The 22,678-nt window shown below is 40.6% G+C and overlaps 1 protein-coding gene across 1 annotated transcript in view; it reads right to left on the reverse strand.

The window, feature by feature from the left end:
• Positions 1-5,475: 5,475 nt before the first annotated feature.
• LOC129731930 (netrin receptor unc-5-like) overlaps positions 5,476-22,678 on the reverse strand; it is a 573,886-nt gene continuing 556,683 nt past the window's right edge. The window contains exon 13 of the mRNA XM_055692323.1: positions 5,476-16,883. Coding sequence (XP_055548298.1) covers positions 15,505-16,883 — 1,379 coding nt within the window. The 3' untranslated portion in view covers positions 5,476-15,504. The remainder of the gene's footprint in view (positions 16,884-22,678) is intronic.

Below are 22,678 nucleotides of genomic sequence, written 5' to 3' on the forward strand. Positions count from 1 at the left end.
GCACTGGGCAGTAGACTCCTTGCGAAGTCCACAAGTACCCGGAAGCATTTTCGACGTAGCAAGTAGTGCCGATCCCACCATCTAAAATGCGCTAAACCGCCCATTGGGGCCGATGCCAGTAAGGTCTCAATTATGGCAACTGTTAGAGTAGAAAGCGGATTTGAGTCGGACTTTGCCATGGTACCACGTCTCTGAACTGGCACCTACATCGAGCTCCCCTAGTAAAGTCGTGTGACAGCGGCTTGAAACGGCGATGGGGTATCTGGTGCAAGGGTCACCGTCCCGTGAAACCTGGCGGGCCTCCCAGTACGTTCCGCGTTCATTGCCTGGTGGGAATCAGGCAGGAGAAGGATCAGATGGTGGAATTGGTCTAAGGACCAGATTCCTTTTCCTGACTTACGCCGCTCAAGGGCGACATAATTGCTCATAAGGCGCTACGGGTGGCCTACCCTAGCCACTGCTTCGGGACAACATAGGCAACTACTCCATTATGGACAAGGATAGCGGCTGTAAGGGGACCCATTGAACTAGAAATGAATTCGACGACTAAAAACAAGTGATGCTCTTCAAGAATAGCCATTCAAATCGAGGTTGTGGGAATCAAACCTTACTTTTTAATGGCCATTCTTGAAGAGCATGCCAAAATGGACCCATTCTCGCAGAAACAAGAAAACATCCAAATTTCATATAGGATAGTTATGCGAAGAGCGATAGTGCGGAAGGACTAAATCCCTTCGCGCGAGGTGGCATTCAGCGGTCTCCGCAGAAAAAGGCCGAAACGGATGCAGCAAAACCCGGTGGTGGAAACGCTAACACGCCAGTTTCCACACCGGATATAACGGCCATCGAAAAGAGCAGGGACAAGTGGTCCAGGGTGGCAACGCGTTATGAACAGCTCGATGCGATCATCGAGTTCGCGAGGAATAGGAGCAATATTGCCAGAGATCTGGAGCAGAGCATTCTCCTGCTTTGGACCACCATCGTCGGAGCTCAAAAGGAATATGTCGAACCTGTGGTCAGGGATGCCACATGAACAGATTAATCTGTATTTTACAGATTTTTGGCCGAAGTAACGGTACATAATCTGTATATACAGATATACAGATTTTCGTCGAAAAGTACAGATTTACAGATTTTTCGAAATTGACATTAATTTTTAAAAACAATCCAAATTTTATTTCATTAAATATTGAGCAAATTGAACATATTTTTAACTCCTCATACGTTTTAAGCTAAAAATTTCGTTTATGTACCATAAAAACTCAAATAATACAAAGTTTTTTGTGTTTAAACAACACAGATTTTTTTTACAGATTTTTTTTTGTTCCAGATACAGATGTTCAGATTTTTTCAAGGGAAAACACAGATTTAAATGTGGCAACCCTGCCTGTGGTTCGAATTGAAGCTTTCGTTAAAGAGGTGAGAACTAGGATAGCAACTGAAACTAAGCAGGTTCAGACCGATGCCCCTGGGGACACCTTTATTTTCATGCAAAATATTTCAATAATATTACACTATATTGGTTGATATATTTTGATATTTATCGTTTATCTGTCAATTGATATCCTACAACGATAATGTAACGCCAATGAGCTATGATATAGATAGAGGGGTGCTCGAAAATGGAACGGTAAATACTTTTTAATATTGAATATTGCTTATATTTCGCAATATATCAACAGTGTCTTGCCCCCAGCCGATGCCCTTATTCGCCGCGATTCGCTCTACGGAGCAGGTTGGTAAGCAAACGAGGCAGTCCCCGGCGGAAACGGTCTCCGACAACCAGAAGAAGCGGTTCGTGAAGTTGCCTCGCAAGCTAGCCTACCAACAGGCTCAAAGGCCGGAACAATACAATACATCAATGAAACTGGCCAGAAGGACGCACGACAAAACTCCTCCAGGGAATTTTAATTGGCGATATTTGGCAGAAGGAAGGAGGCTCGGTATAGGAGAAGCCACGAAACGTCCGCGTAAGGTCAAAAAACCGAAAAGCAAGAGGTACGCCCTTATACTCAAGACTGACGGGTCTAAGTACTTTGGAGTCTTGAAGAAAATGAGGAGCGAAACGCAGCCCAAACGAAGACCATCCAACGATCTTGCACTGGCGAGAAGATTCTTGAGCTCCGAAAGGATGCAAAGAACAAGAGCGCTTCCTACAAGGCGGTAGCCGGGCATTCACCTCGGAGGTGACCTTCCAGCTTAAAAATCTAGATGAAATCACCGAGGGGTGCAATGTTGCAAAAGCCCTCAGGTAGTCGCCTTCCGACAGGCGTCAGCAGATGCGAACCTGGCACTAAAGGAAGGCAAGCTCGGCTGGTCAGTCTGCCCTCTGGGTATAATCCAGCAACCGGACGTTTGCTTCAGGTGCTTTGTGAAAGAACGTAAGTCCTGGACCTGCAAGGGACCCGACAGGAGTCAGTTATGCAGGGGTCTCCCAAGTGCATGGTATGTTCCGAAAAATGGGACGCCAAGCACTTTATGGGAGGCCCCAGTTGCCCAGCTGGCAAGCCCGCTGCGAAACCACGGGCAAAAGGGTGACGCAACTGAACCTGAACTACTGCTACGCGGTTCCCAAGTTGGACGGAGTATTCTATTGTAGTTGGTATACTCCGCCGCGTTGTTTATCGAAAGGATCACCCTCGAAAGGATCATGGTCGACCTGTTATCAATGGAGCTGACGGGACTAACGCCGTTGGTGTTGGCGGCTGACTTCAACGCTAGGGCTGTCGAGTAGGGAAGTCGCTTTACGAACCAGAGGATACTAGAACTCGCCTACCAAGGAATGAGAAGCCACCGGTTTACTGGTGAACTGGCGCGATAGCGTACCTCCGCAGTGCGTGCCTCCGTGCAAGACGGAGGGTGCAGCGTGCGCGAACAGACGAACAGAGTAGTGAGCGCCGCGCGGCTTCGGTTCTGTACAGGATTTTAAAAAAAATAATTCTACATTCGAGTACTTGTATACTACACGGAGGGTCGAAAGTGCATCCCAATCCCCGCAGGGGTTCCGCAAGGTTCCATCGTGGGCCCGGTGATTTAAGAGTCACGTCAATTATGCCTGCAAGAAGGCAACAGGGATGTTACGGATGTGATTTTTCAGACATCTGCAGATGCTAATATTTAATTACGGTCCCACGCAGCAAAATTTGTTTCGATTATGAGCTTTGTGCATCACAGCAGCAAATTCTTATGAGAAACTAAGTTGCAGCTACATCTCAGTTTCTTATACAATGACAAAAAAAAACGCAGGAGGCGGAGCCAATTGCAACATTTTCGTTGTTTCGACACAAATTTCAAGAATGAATCCACAATGTGTATGAACTTATGCATGGACACCGGACCCGGATGAGTTGGGAGGCGCCATGGAGAAGTTAACTTCCACTTCCACCTCACACAGATCCTGTCAGGCAGTATCTACACAGGTTCGGGCACGTGGGATCCCGCATGTACCTCGAGTGCGTGGATGCGAAAGAGACTGCTGAGCATGTCTTCTGTGATGTCCTCGTTTTGCGCGTGCGCGGAGCGATATGATGGTAGCGAGTGTGCCAGACACTATTTCGGACAACTTAGTTCGAAGGATATGTGAAGATTCGAACATCTGGAGGGCGGTTTGTGCAGCCGCCTCTCAAATAGTCTTAGAGTTGCAAAGCAGTTGACAGGTTGACCACCGATACGCCAGTGTTAGCTACCTTCCAGTTTGTAGGTTAGTTAACTGATTAACTAGGAAACCTGGTAGAGCCAGGAGGTTGCACAAAACATAGAAGCCGCTCCCTGAAGCAATACCTAGCGGTCGTTCCGGGGAGTACTATGGGCTAGAGACTTGAGGTTTTTAGTGGATCAAACCCCACACTACCTGAGGTTGGTCTCTGAGGTGTTTGGCAGCAAATTTTCCTTCTAGTTGAAATAAATAAAAGGACAGGGCTTCGCTGTTGGATAGAGATAGCCTTCACGTGTCGATCTATGGCGTAGTTTAAAATATATGACAAAGTCCAGCCGTCGTCATTTACGTCAAGTACAACAACAGGGAACCTGATAAGCCATATGCATTGGAAACAACGTTTCGAGGTGATGTTGAATGACGAAAAGCCGTCAACAAAAAAAGAAAAGAAATTTGGGATAGCGGATCTGCCAACTTTGAAGGAGGTCATAGAAACATGTAAAGAGCTAAAAAACCATACAACAGCAGAAAAGAACGGCCTACAAGCCGAACATGAGCGGTTTTCTTTGCTTGACGCACAAATCCAGCTCGATAAATTCAGAGAAGTAACTTGCAGGCTTATAATTTGTTAATACACTTCAAGGCGGCATACGATTCAGTTGGGCGAAACGAAATCTGGCAACAAAACTGATTTAGCTGATTCGTGTCTTTTTCATTATGCGTCAGGAAGGCTGGCGTAATTCCGGACCCCTTGGTGACGTTGGACGGTCTGAAACAAGGTGATGGAATCTGTTGTTTAACGTTACATACCTTGGTGGTTCAGTACGGAGAGCTGGTGTGCGAAGAAGCGGTACAATTATCTCGAAGTCACATATGCTCCTTGGCTTGATGTCGTCGGTATTACCCGCAGGGTAGTGGAAGACCTATCGTCGATTCTACCAAAACAAAGTACATGTTGGCATAGAGCGTGGAAGTACGTCGAGTCTCAGTACTGAGATTGTGATAGATGGACATAACTATGAAGTAGTCGACGAATTTGTGTACCTTGGTACTCTCGTGACGTGTGACAACGATGTTAAGGACCATTTGTATATTACGTAACGCGAAATTTGAAGAAAGTTTTCAGAATGCCCGCATGAAATTTTCGTTCTACAGGACGCTGTTCCTCCCGGTTGTATTCTACGGCCATGAGTGTTGTCGGGCTGGCGAGCACTTAAAGTCTTCGAGGGTATGATAAATTGGAGAATAGGGTGTGTCGCAAGCACATGAACCACGATATGTATCAACTAGCAAGCATATGAATATGGGAATAACATAATAAAAAACGGCAGGCTACAGTGGGCAGGCCAGCAACACGAATGTCAAAGGATCGACCAGAAAAGATAATATTCAGCAGAAAGCCTGATAAGGGTCGATGACTTTATGGTAAATTTGTTGGATGTGTGGTGAGGATTAAGAAGCTCAACCGGCAGGCGTTAGGGGCGATTGGAGAAGACTAGCTCAAGATAGAGTGATATGGAGAAAGATATAAAAACGTCAAAGTACCTGGAGTTGCATACAGACAGTGATTCGCTAGTCCCAAGTATCATTTGAACGATTCCTTTTGCAATTCCAGCTGATTTAGATTAATCGCGGGAAATATGCTAGACTAAAATTAATCAAATTCAAAATACTTTTAGGAAAGGATACAAAGGGCTTCAGTACGACAAAAAACTCCTGTTGTGCGGTTTAGCTGACTCTCGCTGTAGTTTCGGATTAGTTTGTAGTCTTCAAAATGAAAGAAGGATGGTGATCGTAAAAGTAATGCTTTCAACGTATGATTCTTTGTATAATTCAGGTTATATTTTATAACAAATATATATTTCCATAGGTGTATACTATATAAATTTCGTAACCTTAGATTCTATACATAAATTTATTACACATGTAAAATATCTACATTTCTCGTTTTCACTAAATACACAACTTATTTTTTCCGCAGTGGTTTTACTTAGTATTGTTAGACAGTTTCGATTACACCTAGCAGCGGATTGCCTTTCTAACTCGCTAGCCTTACGTTTGTTTATATATGTGGAACCTATCTGGTAATCAAGCGTGAATACAACATTCGCTAAATGCACATCACTGAGTTGGCTTGGTTTGCTATTGGTTGAAACATTATCTGATTACAGCACAAAACTAATGTATTATATTGTTGGCTCGTTTAACAAAGTTTTTTTTTTATATTTTCTATCAATTACATGTAGCTATAAGCTTTATCCGGTAGTTTTTGTATACTGAGTTTGCCATTAGTCAGCAAATGGTGTGTGGTTTCGTTTTTGTCCTTTAATTAGCATAGTTCAATCAGGCAGAATGTTTCCTGAATTTGTGATGATAATTGTTTTATTTTTTATTTTGCTGGATTTCAATTTGAAGTTTAGATAGTCGGATAGATAACGGCTCGAGAGGGGAATGTTTGTTCAAACAGAAGGATAATTAGGATGTGCTTGGGGCCTTCCGATGACACCGCTCGGCAAAACGATACGTCAATAAAACACATTCGAAATTCGCGCGCAAATTGATTCTATATTTACAGTAGAGCGCGGCATAAATTTCACAGTTTGCCTCGACAACATTTTCGCTTCCGTTTTTGCTTCAAGCACGCCGCACGGGCCAATTTATGCTTGTATGTGTGTTGTTTTTTTCGTTTTTTTGCCGCAACTTCCGGCAACGTCGGTACATTGGGGTGGTCTATGTTGTATCGATAAAAAGCATATATATGACCATAATTTGCAGCATCCGCAAATGGATGACTAATTGTTCGTTGATTTCGAATATTTTATTCCGTGCCCAACGCTGACAGGGCATTCTTCGGTGATAATTAATGGAAGTTGCTGTTTTTCGAAACTTGCAACGTAAATTCCGGTATGTTTAGGCGATTTTATCGTGCTGTTTTGTGTTTTCTATTGGCACTGGCTGTTAATGAAGCCGGCAGTAGGAAGTTGTTTATCCAACGGATGCTTTCGTTACTCACTTGTCAGTTGTCAGTAGTTGTACTAATAGTTATTATATCGAAGAAAAGTTACATTAGTTAACTTAGACCCTAGCAAAATGATACTTTACTAAACAGTGTGTATTTCACTCACAAACGGTTGAAGTTGTCTTAAAAATTATAACCATAGTACGATTAATTTCAATTTGAAATTGTAGGACTGAGGGTCACAAGATAAACTTTTAAGTATGCTTACTAATTTCATGGACAAACAATTTAATCTAACATTGAAGTAGAAGGCATTTTTCGTAAGTTCGATAATTATTTTTGAAATAATTTTTAAATTCATTCGTAACGCTTTTCCGATTTGGTCAAATAAAAAGGTAAAAATGTATACAGTATCACCGTGTTTTTTCCTTTTGTCAGAAAACATTTAATTTAATCGAGTAACTTTTTTTTACAAAAACAAACAATAGAATTACAGTGTAATCGAGTACAACTCCACAGCTGGATAAGGTAGAATAAAATTTGCAGCTTAACTTTCTTAGAATCATGAGTAGTGGGGTAGTACTAGTAGTAGAAGTAGCAATAGTAGTAGCAGTAGCATGTGTTGCGATAGTATTGTTATAGCCTATTTACGTAGTGCTTTTTCCGTTTAATCTATTTACATAGCATTTTTTATTTGGTATAACATCCATTCCGAAACAGTTTCACGCTTTCTTGCTGGTTTGAGTTTAAGTTGTGAACTCTTTTTTATTTTTTTCTTTATTTACAAATTCAGTCTTGGTTCTAATTTTCGCTCAGTTTGTTGTTTTTTTTGTCGTTTTTATTTCGGTGATAGCGATTGCAATTTTTCATAACATTTATTATTTCTTTTAGTAATGCGGAAAGTTGGCAGTTACACATAGAGATTAAAATGAAGTAGAATCTTTGAATGATTTTTTTTAATCAACTTAGTTTTTTCCTATGTTTATGTCTCGCTCTCATTAATTATGATGGTGTTACAAAATAAGTGGTCAATCATCGAAAAACTGAACTAGCTGGGATCAGCAACATTTTGACGTAGAATTACGTTTAATGGCAACGTATATGGAGGTAAAAATTGAAGAACCGAAAACATCGAGAGCGTTACGAAAATTGTCCACTTTCGAATGCTCGAAACTCAACAAATTTTCGACGGAGTTCTTCATTCTTACAGTAATCGATTGAAAATTTAGCAAGGGGAGCTGAGCCAGTTATGGCAAGTTCACCAGTTATGACTATATCGCATAAACGCAATGGTACCAGTTACGGAAAAATTCCATTTAAACTCCATAAGTCATAACTGGTTCATACCACAACTGGTACCTATATACCTTCATCAAAATGCGGAAAATTGTGATTCTGTGTTGCTAACTATTATACTATTGAAAAATGCAGAGCCTTGTTGAACCGCTAGAGCAGCAGCTGATTTATGCGCAGCAAGGCTGAGCAGGCGACTCATTTGATCGCAGCGTTCTACACGGACCAACCGGCGGACCACATCACTGCCTAGCATTGCTGAACATGTCCGAACATGTTAGTAATTTTTTCCGAATCGGTCGCGTCGCGCTTCTTCTCAGCCATTCGCAAGTAGCGTGTGTGTATGATCATTATGTCTTGTTTGCTTGCTTGTAGAGAATTATCACTGAAATTTACTGCTTCCCACCATTAAATTGATTACCTCCAGTGTAGTATTTCCAAACTTATCGTAAAAAAAATACATTGACATAAGATAGGCTGTCGTAACAGTACGTTAAATCAACGGTCGTGTCTTATGACATGATAACATTGGCGGTGAGCATCGTGATCCAAGAATTTAGCAATCATTTAGAAACAGCTAAGTAAAAACAAGGCCAAGAAAAAAAAGTTAGCTCAGTAAGGCAAAAGTTTACAGCACGAAATATTGGAAACGATTATTAGGTTTTTTCCAGTTTTGGTAAATGCTTCGTATTACACGTGCACAGGCCTTCATGCTAGAAATAGTATGTTATCCCAACATTCCTTCTCCGGAATAAAATGCTGATACTAGACACCTCGTTTCCCATAGCAAACAAGCAGATAAGGATTGAGCTTGATCTAAGTAATTAATTCAGTCTTAGAACAAATGCGATTCCGTGCAGACGTTGTTTTTCTTGAACGTACACTGACTTAGTTATTACAAGTCCCTGGCAAAACTAAACTTTGCTAGTGTTTTTTCATCAGAATCGCGTGATTTACTATTATAGTTGGTATAGAGTGGAGTGTTTTGTCTGATAACAAATAGAGTCGTTCAATTTCTTTTCACAGTAAAACTAACTGAACCAACTAGCAAAACATAGCTAAGAGAAGATAATTCTTTTTTATATATGCAAACAGGAACAGAAAAAATTGGGACGCTGCTTAAACTGTGGTTAACAGAACCTTACAGATAGGTGTTTTTTTTGTAGATTCGCAAAGTTATATCAAACTGAATAACGGAAAAGAATATTGAGTCACTCTAAGAAATAAAAATGCTTGAAAATACGATCGAATTATAACAGAACGCTAATAGTCTAAAGTAAAAAAAAAATAAAGCGCTGTGAACATATTAACTGGCGCTCCCAATAAAAAAAATGCTTCAAAAGGCGTTGAGAACAAATTTAAAGTTTCAAATTGAGAGCAGAATGCGCAAAGTGAAATAAGAATTGTGACGAACACAAAACAAACACAAAATCCTTAAATAGGGAAACTGCTCCATTATTCATCTTATTAGGCCGATATTCACGAAGAATGCACGGATTAAACACCACTGTCTGCTTAATGAACCTAAACACCAAACTTTCACGAAATCATTGAACAAATAAACTAAATATGCCTACGTGCTCTTATGAAATTGTTCAGCATTGTATATTTAGTAAAATTAGCTTGATTTATGCTGAATTTTGTAAAACAAACCATTTTTCACCACGCTTCCATATCCATCTCGAAACTTCATTGCTCAATTATCACGACGCCCCCATATTCATCACACTTTTAATTATGAATGAACGCAGCCGCAGCCCGTCGTAGTAGATTACCTAGATATCCGCTGTAAATGTTTACGTGCAAAATTGGTAACCTAGGTAACCACTGCAGTGCTGTCAATTATTTCGGAATAATTTAACATTTTCAGTATGATTTTTTCGTATTAACAGAAAATGATTTGGCAACTTTTGATTTTCTTTAACGTAGTGAAAACAGATGAAAATACATACAGTAGAAATTTAGGAATTGTAGAAATTCATCTCATATATTTCTGCTAATTCAAGTTTGTTTTTGGAAATTTGTGGTGAACATTTCAAAGACTTAAGTATTCTGATTGTAGTGAGTGATTTTGTTTAGTGATTAAAATAAAAAGTGGTCCGCTAGTGATGAAAAAACTTGGGTTGGCTGCTGAACGAGTCCTGTTGTAGCCGTATAGAACAATGCGCGGATTTTGTTTTCTGAGGTAGGTGATTGAATTAAATGAGTTTTTGAGTGCGGATGCCCGACTATAATATCAAATTTAGAGCTTTTGAGTGAGTTTTTGAGGATTATACTTTATGAGGAATCTAGAAGTTCTAGGAACTAAGATGAATCCATTCCATGGATTAGCAGATTGGTCTAAGAATAAATTATGTGTATTTTCTTGATTTCAATTATGTTTTCATGTGTATGAGATGAATATTAGGCTGAAATGAATAATGGAGCGGTTCCCCTATTTAGAACTAGAGTTGATTGTCTAGAGTCAAAAGATAGAGTTCACCCTAACAGTCGTGCGAATGAATGCTGCGAATTGCGATAGGATCAAGTGAAGACTCACATAGGCTAAAACCGATATTGTCATTTACAGGGTATCACCGTGAAAGTGATACACGCATTTGAGTGCCTCTTTTCGCATCTGCCCTGTTAGTTGTCTGTGTTTGTTTTGATTGCGACACATGTTTTCAGTTTATTTGTATGAGTTAAAACCAGTGCTTCACTTTTTTTCAGGGAAAAATTGCAATGAATTCAATTAGAGAACAAATCAAGATTTGTTGAATGATATTCTAAACGGTAAAAAAGAAGTGGAACGATTCCAGAATGCTTTTGCTGTAATGTTTTGGGGAGCAATATCCAACAGAGGAACGCTATTCATCAACAGAGGTGTAAAAATAATAAAAAAATACAACACGTCATTAGAGACCACTTGCTGCCTTGTGCCAAGAAATTATTTGGAAAAGAAAGTTTCTGCTTTCAACAGGATTCAGCGCCAGCGTTTAAAGTATTCGTTCGCATTTGAGGGTACATGCTAGAAAAGCTGGGTGAAGTAAAACTTTGGATTCTTTTGAGAATCATTTGGTGAAAATCTGGGATGAGATACCGATCAAAGTTGAGAAGCGGTTGCGAGCCGTAAACAAATGCAAACGCATCTTATTTGAATTGATCCAACTGTTAATTTTACTACTTTACCATGATAATAAAATAGCAGAGAAGAAATATTCATCTGTTTCAATTTCATGGCATGCATAAAGTGTATCTCTATCTCAGGGACACCCTGTATATGCATAGCACAGAAAAAATATTGTGGCCCATAAGAACTTTTATAATATTTTTTGTTCTCCTTCGAAAACCGCGCGTTTGAACAATTTATTTTTTTGAATATTTTTAGTGCTGTGATCATGGACCATTGCAAGAGGACGTTGCGCAACTAAGTTTGACAGAACATGCTGCCTTCGTGTACTTTTGGGCAGTTTTGTTCTTGATTTTAGTAGATGCTTTCAATTCTATAAACATAAAAGGGAAGTGAGGAGGAGGGGTGTATTTTTCAAGTATTAGTAAATGCTTCAAATGTAAACAACAAACTTCATGGTAAACCCAAGTAGTGACGCAGGCATTTTGCATCAACTGTGAGCAGAAGGGAACGAGCAGAAAGAGGCGTGCAAGCAAGGATGCCAGGTCTTTTTTCCAAATGTCTTCACGTTCCAATAAAAAATGTCTTCACATGTTTTCCAACCCGAGATGGCACGTTAGAACCGACCGAAGACTGATAAAGTTACCGGCAAATCAAAAACTGTCGAGCAAAAAAAAAGGTCACCACTTCGATTGAAAATTCCTTGACCTACAGAAAACGTCAAAATGGGCTGCGTGCACTGTCTGCCATTACCGCTCGTGGGAAGCTGGATAGATAGTAGCTTTTATGTCAAATTTGTGAATTAATATTTAGGATTAGATAGGCCGGAATTTTTCTCTAGCTGTGAAAAAGTGGTGTGCTAAATGCCGACTTTGACGGCTCGGCGGGTTTGTTCTGGTCGTCAGCGGAGGCAGCCATCACAGGATATTGACTTTAGCTTCGATCTCGGTGCGGGACACACATCGCGTTAAGTTTTGGTTTATTGTGCGCGTTTTTAACTGTGTTAGTTTTGCCGTTTGTGTTCCGTTTATGTATGGTTTGCAGTGAAGGTCGTTCCACTGCTAAGTCCAGTAAAGGTTGTTCCGCTGGCCCGGGAATCGAGTGTTCGCAATCAGTGATGCCACATATTCATCTGTATTTTGAAGCTCAACAAATCTTGTCACCTTGGTAAAACTTCAAAGAATCTATATAAAAATCTGCATATGTACTGGATAGGTATAGCTCGTTACTATATATTCCGTGATTTACTCATGCACACGCTTATGCGTAGCATAATAAAACCTCCGACACGCTCAACAGCATTTTAGTTCATTTTTGTTTTTCAACTATATCAAGAAGTTTCAGGAAAACCAAAAAAATCTGTATTAACCCTTTATTATTTTCAGAAAATCTGTAATCGCAGATATCTGTATGAAAAATGCGTAAAAAATCTATATAAACACAGATAAAGCTGCATTACTGTTCGCTACCCCGGCTAAGTGACAAGGAGCAAAAAAAAAAACAACCTCGTCGATGTCTACTGCAGGAGCAACTGAGAAAATATCGCCCCACCGTGGACCGTTGCAGCGACTGGTGAACATCTCGAGTTGCCAAAGCAGCTGAAAGCAGTCCCGGACGACCACCATCGGCGACCACCACCGCTACTGATAGCTAAAGGGACGGCATAAGCGCGATAAGTTTTTTTTTTTCCAGTGTCCTGATAAAAGTCTGTTAGAGGTTCTTGGCTGCCCTGTAGGAGTTTTCCCAGACAAATGAAGGATGTGCAAAATTACGTCACAATTTGTCGAGATGGATTCCAAGCAAGAAGTGCTTCGACATAAAATTATTGGTGCGGTCATGGGTGTCTCGTGTGGTGAAATCGTTCAAGGAGACCCAGACGACCCAGCGATGAGCTGGCAACGGAAAAAAGGCGAAGACATTCTACTCCATGAAAGCCAGGAAGGCGAGGGATTACTTTAAGTGCAATCCGAACCTCTCGACTCCGCTGCTAAGAAGGTCAATTCTTTTGTCTGGTTCGTCTAGCAGACAATGAAGCGGACCGGACTTCATGTTTTCGAGGTAAGGAGAGCGCCTAACCGAATCAGCAAACAGAATACGGTGGCCAAATTCCGCGCCAAGAAGCTGTACCGCGAGTGATTGGTACAGTCGAATTTCATCATGATGGATGGCAAAACGTACAATAAAGTGAACATGAGCAGATCCCCGGCCTTGAGGTTTTCATTGGCGATTCCCGAAGAAGTTCCGGAAGAAGAAGGTCGACTAAATTGCCGAGAAGCACTAGGTGTGGCCTGCACTCTGTGGGTGCGGTAAATTCAGCAATCCGTACTTAACGACCGGTACCATCGACGGCCAAATATATCAAGAGGAATGCCTGCCTCCGGTCAAACGCGGGTGACGCTCTATTTTGGCAGGATCATATTATTACGCAAAACCAGTGATGGACTAGTACGAAGCCAACCATGTTGTTTTTGTTCCGAGCAAATCCGCCAAACTCGCTAGAACTTCACTTAATAGAATAAAAAATGGCGATTATAAAAGGCAAGCTCTGGAAAACAAGGAAGGTCTATGAAAACGATCAGGATTTAAAAATAGAGCGGAAGAAAGTGTGAAATGAAGATAGTGCAAATGTTGCACGGGATTTGTTGGGTAGCGTTAGGTCCAAGGTTTGGGCATTTAGCCTACACAGTAAAAAATTCAAAATATTGCACGTTACCAAAAATATTTTCTCATTCAAATTTCAGTTGCTTCTATTGTAATCTACGATTTTATTTGAAAATTATGTGCAATATCATTTAAATTTGCGTGGAACATTATGGAATTTTCCATCTTAAGCGATGGAGACAAATATTTATATGCGATTCGACATAAAGTTTTCTTACTGTGTACTAGAAGAGGTTTAATAAACCAACTTTGCAAAAACATATGCGTCCATTTATTTCCTGAAAATTTTAAAAATATCCGATTTTTAGCGATGTTAATAGCTTAAGCGAAAAATCGCTTATCCGTCATTCACGTTCACGTAAGAAGGTGCATTGTAGTTGAACATTCCGGTATGATTCAGTTTGCATAACTGCGTTTTTGTAGACAGCACAAATTTAAAATAAATTGCTAAGGGCACAAAAGATATCGTAAATTTCTTCACCTTTTCCATACGCTGTCAATAAAAATCGATTGTGAGAATAGGACCTAAACAGCTCAATCAGAACCAGCGCAGTAACGGTTATGACCTGCCTTCCGCGGGGAGTCAGATATTAGTTTGAATTGCCCAATGTACTCAGCATACGATAAAGAAAGCTGTCAGTTGAAGAATTATAAATTTTACAGTATAAAATCAATTCCAACTATCAACGTTCAATTAACTTCGATCATATTTTATCCGGCGCAAAGCTTGGCCAATAATTACGGTGATAGCAGCCGCTATTGTAATTGGCTGCCGGTTTGGTCCAGATGCCAACGGCCATGCTGCGATTGGAAGCTGTAGGTTTTACCCAGCCGTGCGCGCCAGGTACTCTGATGTTGGTCGTCAAACAGCAACTATCTCTGTGTATGTGGACCTTTCATAAAGCGCATGAAATTCGATTTGCGAAGCCGTGATTGAAATGGCCAATTGAAATTACCGACTGGAAAAATTTCAATTGGCACTGAATCTCTCTAACGGGTTCCGATAGAAACAATGCTCGAGCTCTGTTTGGGGTTCCGCTAAACGTCATTGCACAACCATCCCCTGCAGCAGTGTAAAAATCATTGAGCAAAATAATAATTTAAATAATAACAGACGATGCTTCTGTGATCTTAACTACCAGCCTTTAGCGCAGTGCTCTCGTTAACTGGTATGTGGTAATGGTGCAGCAGGAATCGTTGGCGGCTACTGCTCTCACTAAAAGGCAAACATCAACCGACCGCGATGCACAGTCGGTCAGAAGTGGTCAAAATATTAGAAGATTCTTTCCCAGCCAGCGAGCAGTATGTTCGCGACCGACTTTGTTGCACCATGCACACCCGCTGGGAGAAAACTTTTATTACATTGCACTATTGAATGAACTGTCTGTCCGTTCATGGCGGTGGCGAAAAGGGGAAAATAGAAACTGGCTCCGATAGAGATAATGATTTATAAATATTCATAAAGATTGACTTGACCTATATACGTGCGCGTGTGTGAAAATGCATCTTGCAGCGGCTAGCTTTAGTGATCGGATCCTAAGCTTATATTTGCATCAATAATAGTCTTCGGCTACCGGGCTTTGATGGTCGCAATTCAGCTCTTTAGCTATGCAGTGTCGATCACGTGCCGATCACCCACGTTGCGATTTTGTTTTGCAGCAAAAGCTGTCAGTATGATTGACCAATTATCTACATATTGAGCTTTGTTAGTTTTATTGCGAAACACAAAAGACGACGATGAACGAGATTTCAAAACGGAAAACAATCAACTAGTTTTGAACGAATAACCAAAATTCCGGGTTTACACGTGTTCAGATCGCGGCTTATCTACAACCAGGAAGGCGCTTGAATCTCCTGCAGTATGCTAACGGCGTCGTGACGGCCCATATTCCGGCAGATCTCAATCAGATTGCAGAGGGCATTCAAATCCCGGTTTCGGCACTCCCACAGGTCCAGGATCTGGTCGGTGGGTGAGGGCTTGGTAGCAAAATACGCCAGATAACGATCTACACTGAGATGGGCTGCCAGCATACGCCAGTCGTTGCCCTTCTGCGTAGGTGGATCCAGGCATTTGCATAATTTCTTCTTCACCAGCTTCGTGAGTCGGAACTTGTCGGTGTTTATCACGTTGTGCTCTCCATTCGCAGAGTTCGACCCCACGCTGCAGATGGTCATCGTTTCGAAGGAACTAGACGAGTGCTGACAGTTGGTGCCATCTTTCGAGAGAGGGGTAAACGATGAGATACTTAGACAAGACGGAGCCACGCTGTAACCACTATTTTCCTGAATCGCTTGGACGTCAATCTTGAAGTCACACTTGTCGTGCTCCGTTCGACTCAGAGTAAAGCTGCAGTGCAGTGTGGAATTGCTGTTGTTCCATACGTGCGAGAAAGGAATCACCTGCCGATCACCAAACGGCTTCGATTTCCACCCTCCAACACATCTTATGTCTATACACAGATCTTGACTATTATCGGAGAAGTGAAGCACCGAACTTTTTCCCAGCACGACACCCCCAATCTCCTGTTCGCAGTATCTACACCGCTCCTCAGCTCCCGGGTTATCTTCCACAATGTAAATTCGTATACTGACGTCGGAAAACTCAGGCACCGTCGAGGGTCCGCAGATGAACATTCGCAGCTTTTTGCAGGCCACCCGTTCCTGAATATCATTGGCTGATTCTCCTACCAGCACATATTTTCCGAAGGCTTCCGTCAGAACGTACGCATATTTCTTGTCAATTTGAACGAAGGCGGGCGTGTTGATGTTCTCCTTCCCAAGGGTAACCACCTCGTTCCACCGGGTTGCACTATCCGGCGAGTAGTACAGCGAGAACTGCCAGTTGGACAAATTCTCCGCACAGTGAGGCACCTTTAGCACGATCGGTTTGAGAATTTTGATATCCGGAGGGCCACAAAATACAACCGGACTTAGACAGGTGATTCGCGAGCCTTGGCTCTGAATCGAAAATTTGTCATCCTTCACGATGGACAGCACTATGGTCTGCTTTTGGTGCTTGGATACGGCTCCCTCCGGAACCAGCAAGGCAGCCGAGTAGGTGTTCAGTCGCATTAGGGCGCCTGCCAACGTGAGCGTCATCTGGGTGTAGTCGGTGCCCTGGAAGGTGGGCGCAGGTTGGTCGGCCGGCGTTGCCGCCGTGAGGGTTGAGTTCGCCACAACCGCATGATCGTAGTTCGATTCACCCGCTGTGGAGAGAGAAAAATAGATTCAATTAATGGGTGAAATGTGAAAGCTACTGAAAAAGTGTAATAAACTTTTAGTTAGACAAATATACTGAACCAAATAGAACAAACAGTCAGAGTAAGTTACTTCCTGAGTCAAAGTCAAAAAGTTAATATATTTTTTGAAGTTTGAAACTAATTCACCTCTGCATTGTGGCATTATATTCCAATAATAACAAAATGAAAAATCCACTTCAAATTCAGATGCATTTTGCAGACGACAAAAAAGTAGGTTTGGCACGACTTTTGACGTAGAATTACGTCTTACGCCAACATTCTTATAAAGGGCTGTCCATTAAAAAACCGAAAACATCGAGAGCATCATATAAATTGTCCACTTTCGAATGTTCAAGACTCAGTCAGTTTTCGGCGAGTTTTCTTCATTATTGATGGTCGCTTTTTACGCGGTTTTTTACGCGGTTTTTTACGCGGATTCCGAAATTTACGCCTTTTTTTCACGCGGTTTATTTTTACGCGGCACGTATCCCCCGCGTAAAAAGCTACTTTACTTTACTTGGAAAATCAGATCCACCAAAACGTGGAGAACTCTCTGAAAAATTGTAATGGAATATTGGTTACTGTAGACCCGAATTATTCCACATTATTCATTATCCATTATCCATGAGGACCATGACTGGCCTTTCAAAAACAAAATTCTACCTATTGTTACCTTCACCAGCTTCAAGTGCCGCATATTTAATCTGTTACATTACTCAAGAATTCCGAAACAATTGTCTAAATATTTAGGTTGTCGTTATAAGCTACTATTGGAAGCTATTTTAATATGGATACCTACCAAGTGGAAGCGCTAACATGGGTAGGAACCTAATACCTAACACCTAATAATTTTATCAATAAACATTTTGTAACTTTCGCTTCCAGATTGTAGGGAAAACAAATCGCAAAACTCCATCTACTATTTGGTGTGGTCATGTTTTGGGTACCACCCTTCTAGTACATATTAACGGTAAAGTTGCTCTATTTTTTGGCGGTTAAGTGGTACTCTACCTACAGTTGTATTCCAGCAAACTTCAACATTGTTTTCGAAAAACTTCAAGCCAATTAAACTACGCTTTTTTTTCAAGGTTAATAATAATTAAAAAAAGGAGAGAGTTGAAAGAGAATTATTACTGAAATTTACCGCTTCACGCCATCAAATCGAATAACTCTATACTAGTGTGTTCCCACATCTATTCCATGAATGAAATAAGAATGAAAATAAGACAGGATGTTGTAATTCTGCATTAACCGTGCGGTCATGTTTCATACACAATCTCTTCAACTATTATTACCATATTTTCGGGTATTATATTGTGCGGCAATGATCAAAATGATGAATCTCAAGCCTGATTACCCACGTAGCAATTTATGTTAGGTCCGGATTTAGGGTTGTCGGGGCCCGGGGGCCATGTAACTTATATAGGCCCCCTAAAATTTCAATGAAAGAACTTGTCGTACAATAATATATGTTGAAGAAAAGTTATAAGGATTGTAGCGGTTTTATTCAAATTTCAGTTTATTTAAATCTTTTTCTGTTGTGTTTTTAATTTTTTCTATAAAGCCATGAGTTATGAGAAGTTCAATTTCGCGGGGGCCCGGGGGCCATGACCTTCCTTGATTTCCCCCTAATCTAACTATGCATTATACTCTTTGAGACCCTCTTAAACCTTACTTTGTACTTGTACACTTTAAAGCCTGACATGTTACTATATAATAATCAAAAGTTATATTTTTAATCAAAAACATTTTATTCCTTAATTAATCGTTATGTACTCGTAATTTAAACACCTATAAGTGCTCGGTAGGTTACCCGGATACCCACCAAAATAAAATGCTTCTAACTTTTTTAATTCTGTACCGATTTTGGATCTTAAGCCGTTTGGGCCGAATCTCCGAGATCATGTTCAAGATCGGGAATCTGCTCCGAAATAGCCATTTCGGACAACTCATCAGATTGTCTCAAAATTGACAATTGTACTAATGCACACAGGGAAGCTTCGTAGCCGCAAGGTTACAGAGTCTGCTTTGGTAAGCGGATGGTCGTGGGTTCGAATCATAGTAGAATCAGGCCATTTGGTTGTCTCCAGGCTCCCTGTTGACTCTCCTAATAAAAATAGGTCCCTGTTATAATAAAACTGGTGTGAGTAGAGTATGGAAGTTCGATCCAGGGAATTTTAGCTAGGCGATATTGTAAGGATGGATAGAGACTCGGTATAGTAGGGCAGTAAGCTTGAAACGGAAAAGTAAAACTTATACACAAGCACGAATATGAATGATAAGCGTCTTACTTACTTCAATAGTGATACTGCCATTAATATTAAGTGCGGAGTACAGAAAACACCTGGGCAATATCACAATAAATCTAATCTCTGGTCGCAGTGATGAGTCCACACAGAAAAAAAAGTGTCACATCGGAACATGGTCCCGTATATCTGGATTTACAGGAATTGGATGTGGTCTCAGGCTGCTGTCGGTCCCTGGTACTAAAAATAGACAGATTTTCCAATCTTCTGACAGGTTAAGACAGAAAATCGGTCAGGAATTGAAATTTCATTTGGGTAACATTTTTTGGATACCCGGGTACACAGCCGAGCACTTATGGGTTACCCTTGTTGTTATTGTTTCTATACAAACACTGTCCTTCTCAGGACAAACAACTCTTCATTTTAAAAGTTAACGATTTTTTTCGTTTGGTTATAGACATACTGGTAGATATATTCCGAACTGATACAAGCTTGAAGAAATGTTCTTTCTTTTGTGACGGTAATGGCTCGAGCACTGGCACACTGGCCTCTACAGGACAAGTAGGATTGAAAAGTGAAGAATTGATTTTTTTTTCTTTCTATAATGTATGCCGTTACAGCAAAAATGCGGATATGCTCACAAGCTTGAAGAAAATTGCTCCAAGAGTGTTGATACACTGCCTTTTTTTTACTCTACAGGATAAAACTCAATTTTTACGTATGCAGCCAATATCGATAAACTGATAACCGATTAGAAAACATTGTGAGAGGCAGACGTGCGCTCATCGATTAGACGTATGTCTGTTCGGGTAGTTGAGACTAATCGACACGAGATAAGATCGAGTGCGATCGGACGGATATCGGTCGCTTGCCATCAGCAGTCAAAATCGCATGCTAGATGCAAATACATTGGTCATCGTTAACAGTTATGTACTCGGCAGGGTACCCGGGTACCTTTTCAGACTTTATTGCTTTAAAAACAAGAATATTTTCAATTCAGCCAGCTGAAACTTATGGAATGCTCCTAACTAGTGAAATTGAACCATTTTCCATCATCAGGCTGTTTATAGTAACAGGGGAGGGGGGGGGGGGGGTCGAAGGTGGGGACTTCGAATTTTTTAACCCCATAAATACTCGGCAGGGTACCCGGCTACCCACAAAATGAAATGCTTCTTGCTTTTTCGTTTCTTGACCGATTTGAGACCTTGGCCTGTCGGAAGATTGGAAAATCTATCTACTTTTAATATCCAGGACCGATATGTGACCACATCTGGTTCCTGTAAATCCGGATCTTCGGGAGCATGTTCCGATGACACAAATTATTACAATTGTCAATAAAACCGAACAACATTGGTATCAAAATTTATCAAATCACTCCAGAAATTGATTTTCATGCATTTTAAGTCCATCTGATAAGTTGTCCGAAATGGCCATTTCGGAGCAGATTCCTGATCTCGAACATGGTTCCGAAGACCCGGATTTACGGGAACTATATGGGGACCAAGGGCACTTTAGGTCCCGTGTACTGAAAACAAATAAGTTTTCCGATCCTTTGATGGGTCAAGATCGAAATTCGGTCAAGAAATGAAGAAGCAAGAAGCTTCCATTTTGGTGGGTACCCGGGTACCCTGTCGAGTTCTTACCTGTGTTAAATTGCCGAGTAAATAACGATAATTGGTATTTTTCTTACAAGATTCTTTTGTCAAGTTAAGATGTTTGAATAATTCTGAAGATGTTAGAATATAAAAGTTAGTGAATACAGTTGTAGTGTTCCCATAATCACACGGTGTTTTAATGCGGTAGTGACAATCTGAATGCTCTCTACGGGATCTGGATCGCCCATTCAGAGGGGGAGCCTGAGAATAAACCCATGTGTAAAATCGCTCCAACACCGAACGGTCTGATTCTACTAACATTCAAACTCATGACTATTCAAGCGGACTCTGTAATCTTGAGGCTGCGAGTTCCCCTGAATTCAGGCAACTGATTCTAAAAAACTTATTTTGAAAAAAAATGAGACGACCGATTTTTCTAAAATTACCTTTTGTTTTTGAAATGAATTTTGAAGTAGAATACTTCTCTCAGGAAGTTCGGCTACATAGGGATGTGAAATGAAAATCTAAAACCGAAAAAAGTGAGAAATATGTCCTATTTCAAATGCTAATAAATCGATTAGTATTCGATGGATTTCTTTCGTTCTTGCAGCAATAGATTAGAAAATCTTCTAAGATTCTTCCCAAAAGAAGATAATTGCAATTTTATTATTCACACTATTGTACTGTTGAAAATAGTCAAGCCTTGTCAAAACGACAAATTCGACCTATGATTGGTCGTTATATGATTGCTTCCCAAGCACGGCCGACAGAATCATATAACTTGCAATTTAAAACATGCTAGTTAACCTATATAAGAGCCTGTTTTAGCCGAAGCCGCTCATAATAGTTCTAGACAGCGACAACAGCAGTCGTCCTCCCTTAGCAGCAGCATTAGCAGTGCAGTGGATACCAGCGATGGCGGTAAGCGGTCACAGATGTGGCGTAGTAATGGATAGCGCAGATCTCAGCATCGATAGCGGCTGATGCAGTGAGGCACTTTGTGAAATGCAGTCTCTGTGCGATAGTGGGCACTAGTAAATGCATTCAATAAAAAGATGACTCATTTTGACAACACATGAGCCGTCTAGTTTTGAGTGTTATATTTCACTGTTTACTTTATCACAACGAATACTTTGTTCGCACCGTCAGTGATAACGCAAAGATGTAATCGGCATCTTATCCGATACTAAATTGAACAACAAATTGTCCTTTTCAGGATGAAATAAAAACCTGATGATTGAAGCGTTAATGTTTTCTCTTGTGTTAATTTACATTGTTTAATTTGTAAAAGTTATCAATTCTACTTTATTTCCGTGGCTCAGGAGTACTGAATTATCTTTTTCTTCAGTCATTAGCACGACATCCGAAAAAAATTTATCTCAAAATTTAAAAATTGTCAAGCCCCAACCATGACAAGCAACTTACTATATTATTGAAAATGGGCAATCCTTGTTGAAGCGCAAAATTCGATTGATCTGATTAGTCAACGTTTATCTACTAGAAAAAATGACTGACACGCAAGCAGCCGGGTTATCTTTCTTGTAAAAGTATTCTACTTCAACCTTGCGGTCGTGGTTTTGCACACAACCCTCCTGTTATTTTAGTGTAGGGAGAGGCTCGGCAGCAGAGTTAACTTTATGTGCATGTGAATTGTATGCTTAAGCAGGTATTAGACGAAGCAAATATTTACTATTTTTGGTACGAATTTTATTTGGACAAAATAAAATTCGTACGAAAAATAGCAAATATTTGCTCCATGTAAAACCTGCTTTAGTAAAGGTTTGCATTTTAGGTATTTGTTTGCTAAAGCTAGTATGTTACGTGTGAGTTGTAACTGTAGGTTGCAGAAGCGCTCGAACCTTTAACAATTTCAATGGATTCAGTTAGATAAGAACAGGCTTTTGTTTACAATTTGTGATAT

The sequence above is a fragment of the Wyeomyia smithii genome, chromosome 3 (assembly GCF_029784165.1).
Source record: "Wyeomyia smithii strain HCP4-BCI-WySm-NY-G18 chromosome 3, ASM2978416v1, whole genome shotgun sequence".
NCBI lineage: Eukaryota > Metazoa > Arthropoda > Insecta > Diptera > Culicidae > Wyeomyia > Wyeomyia smithii.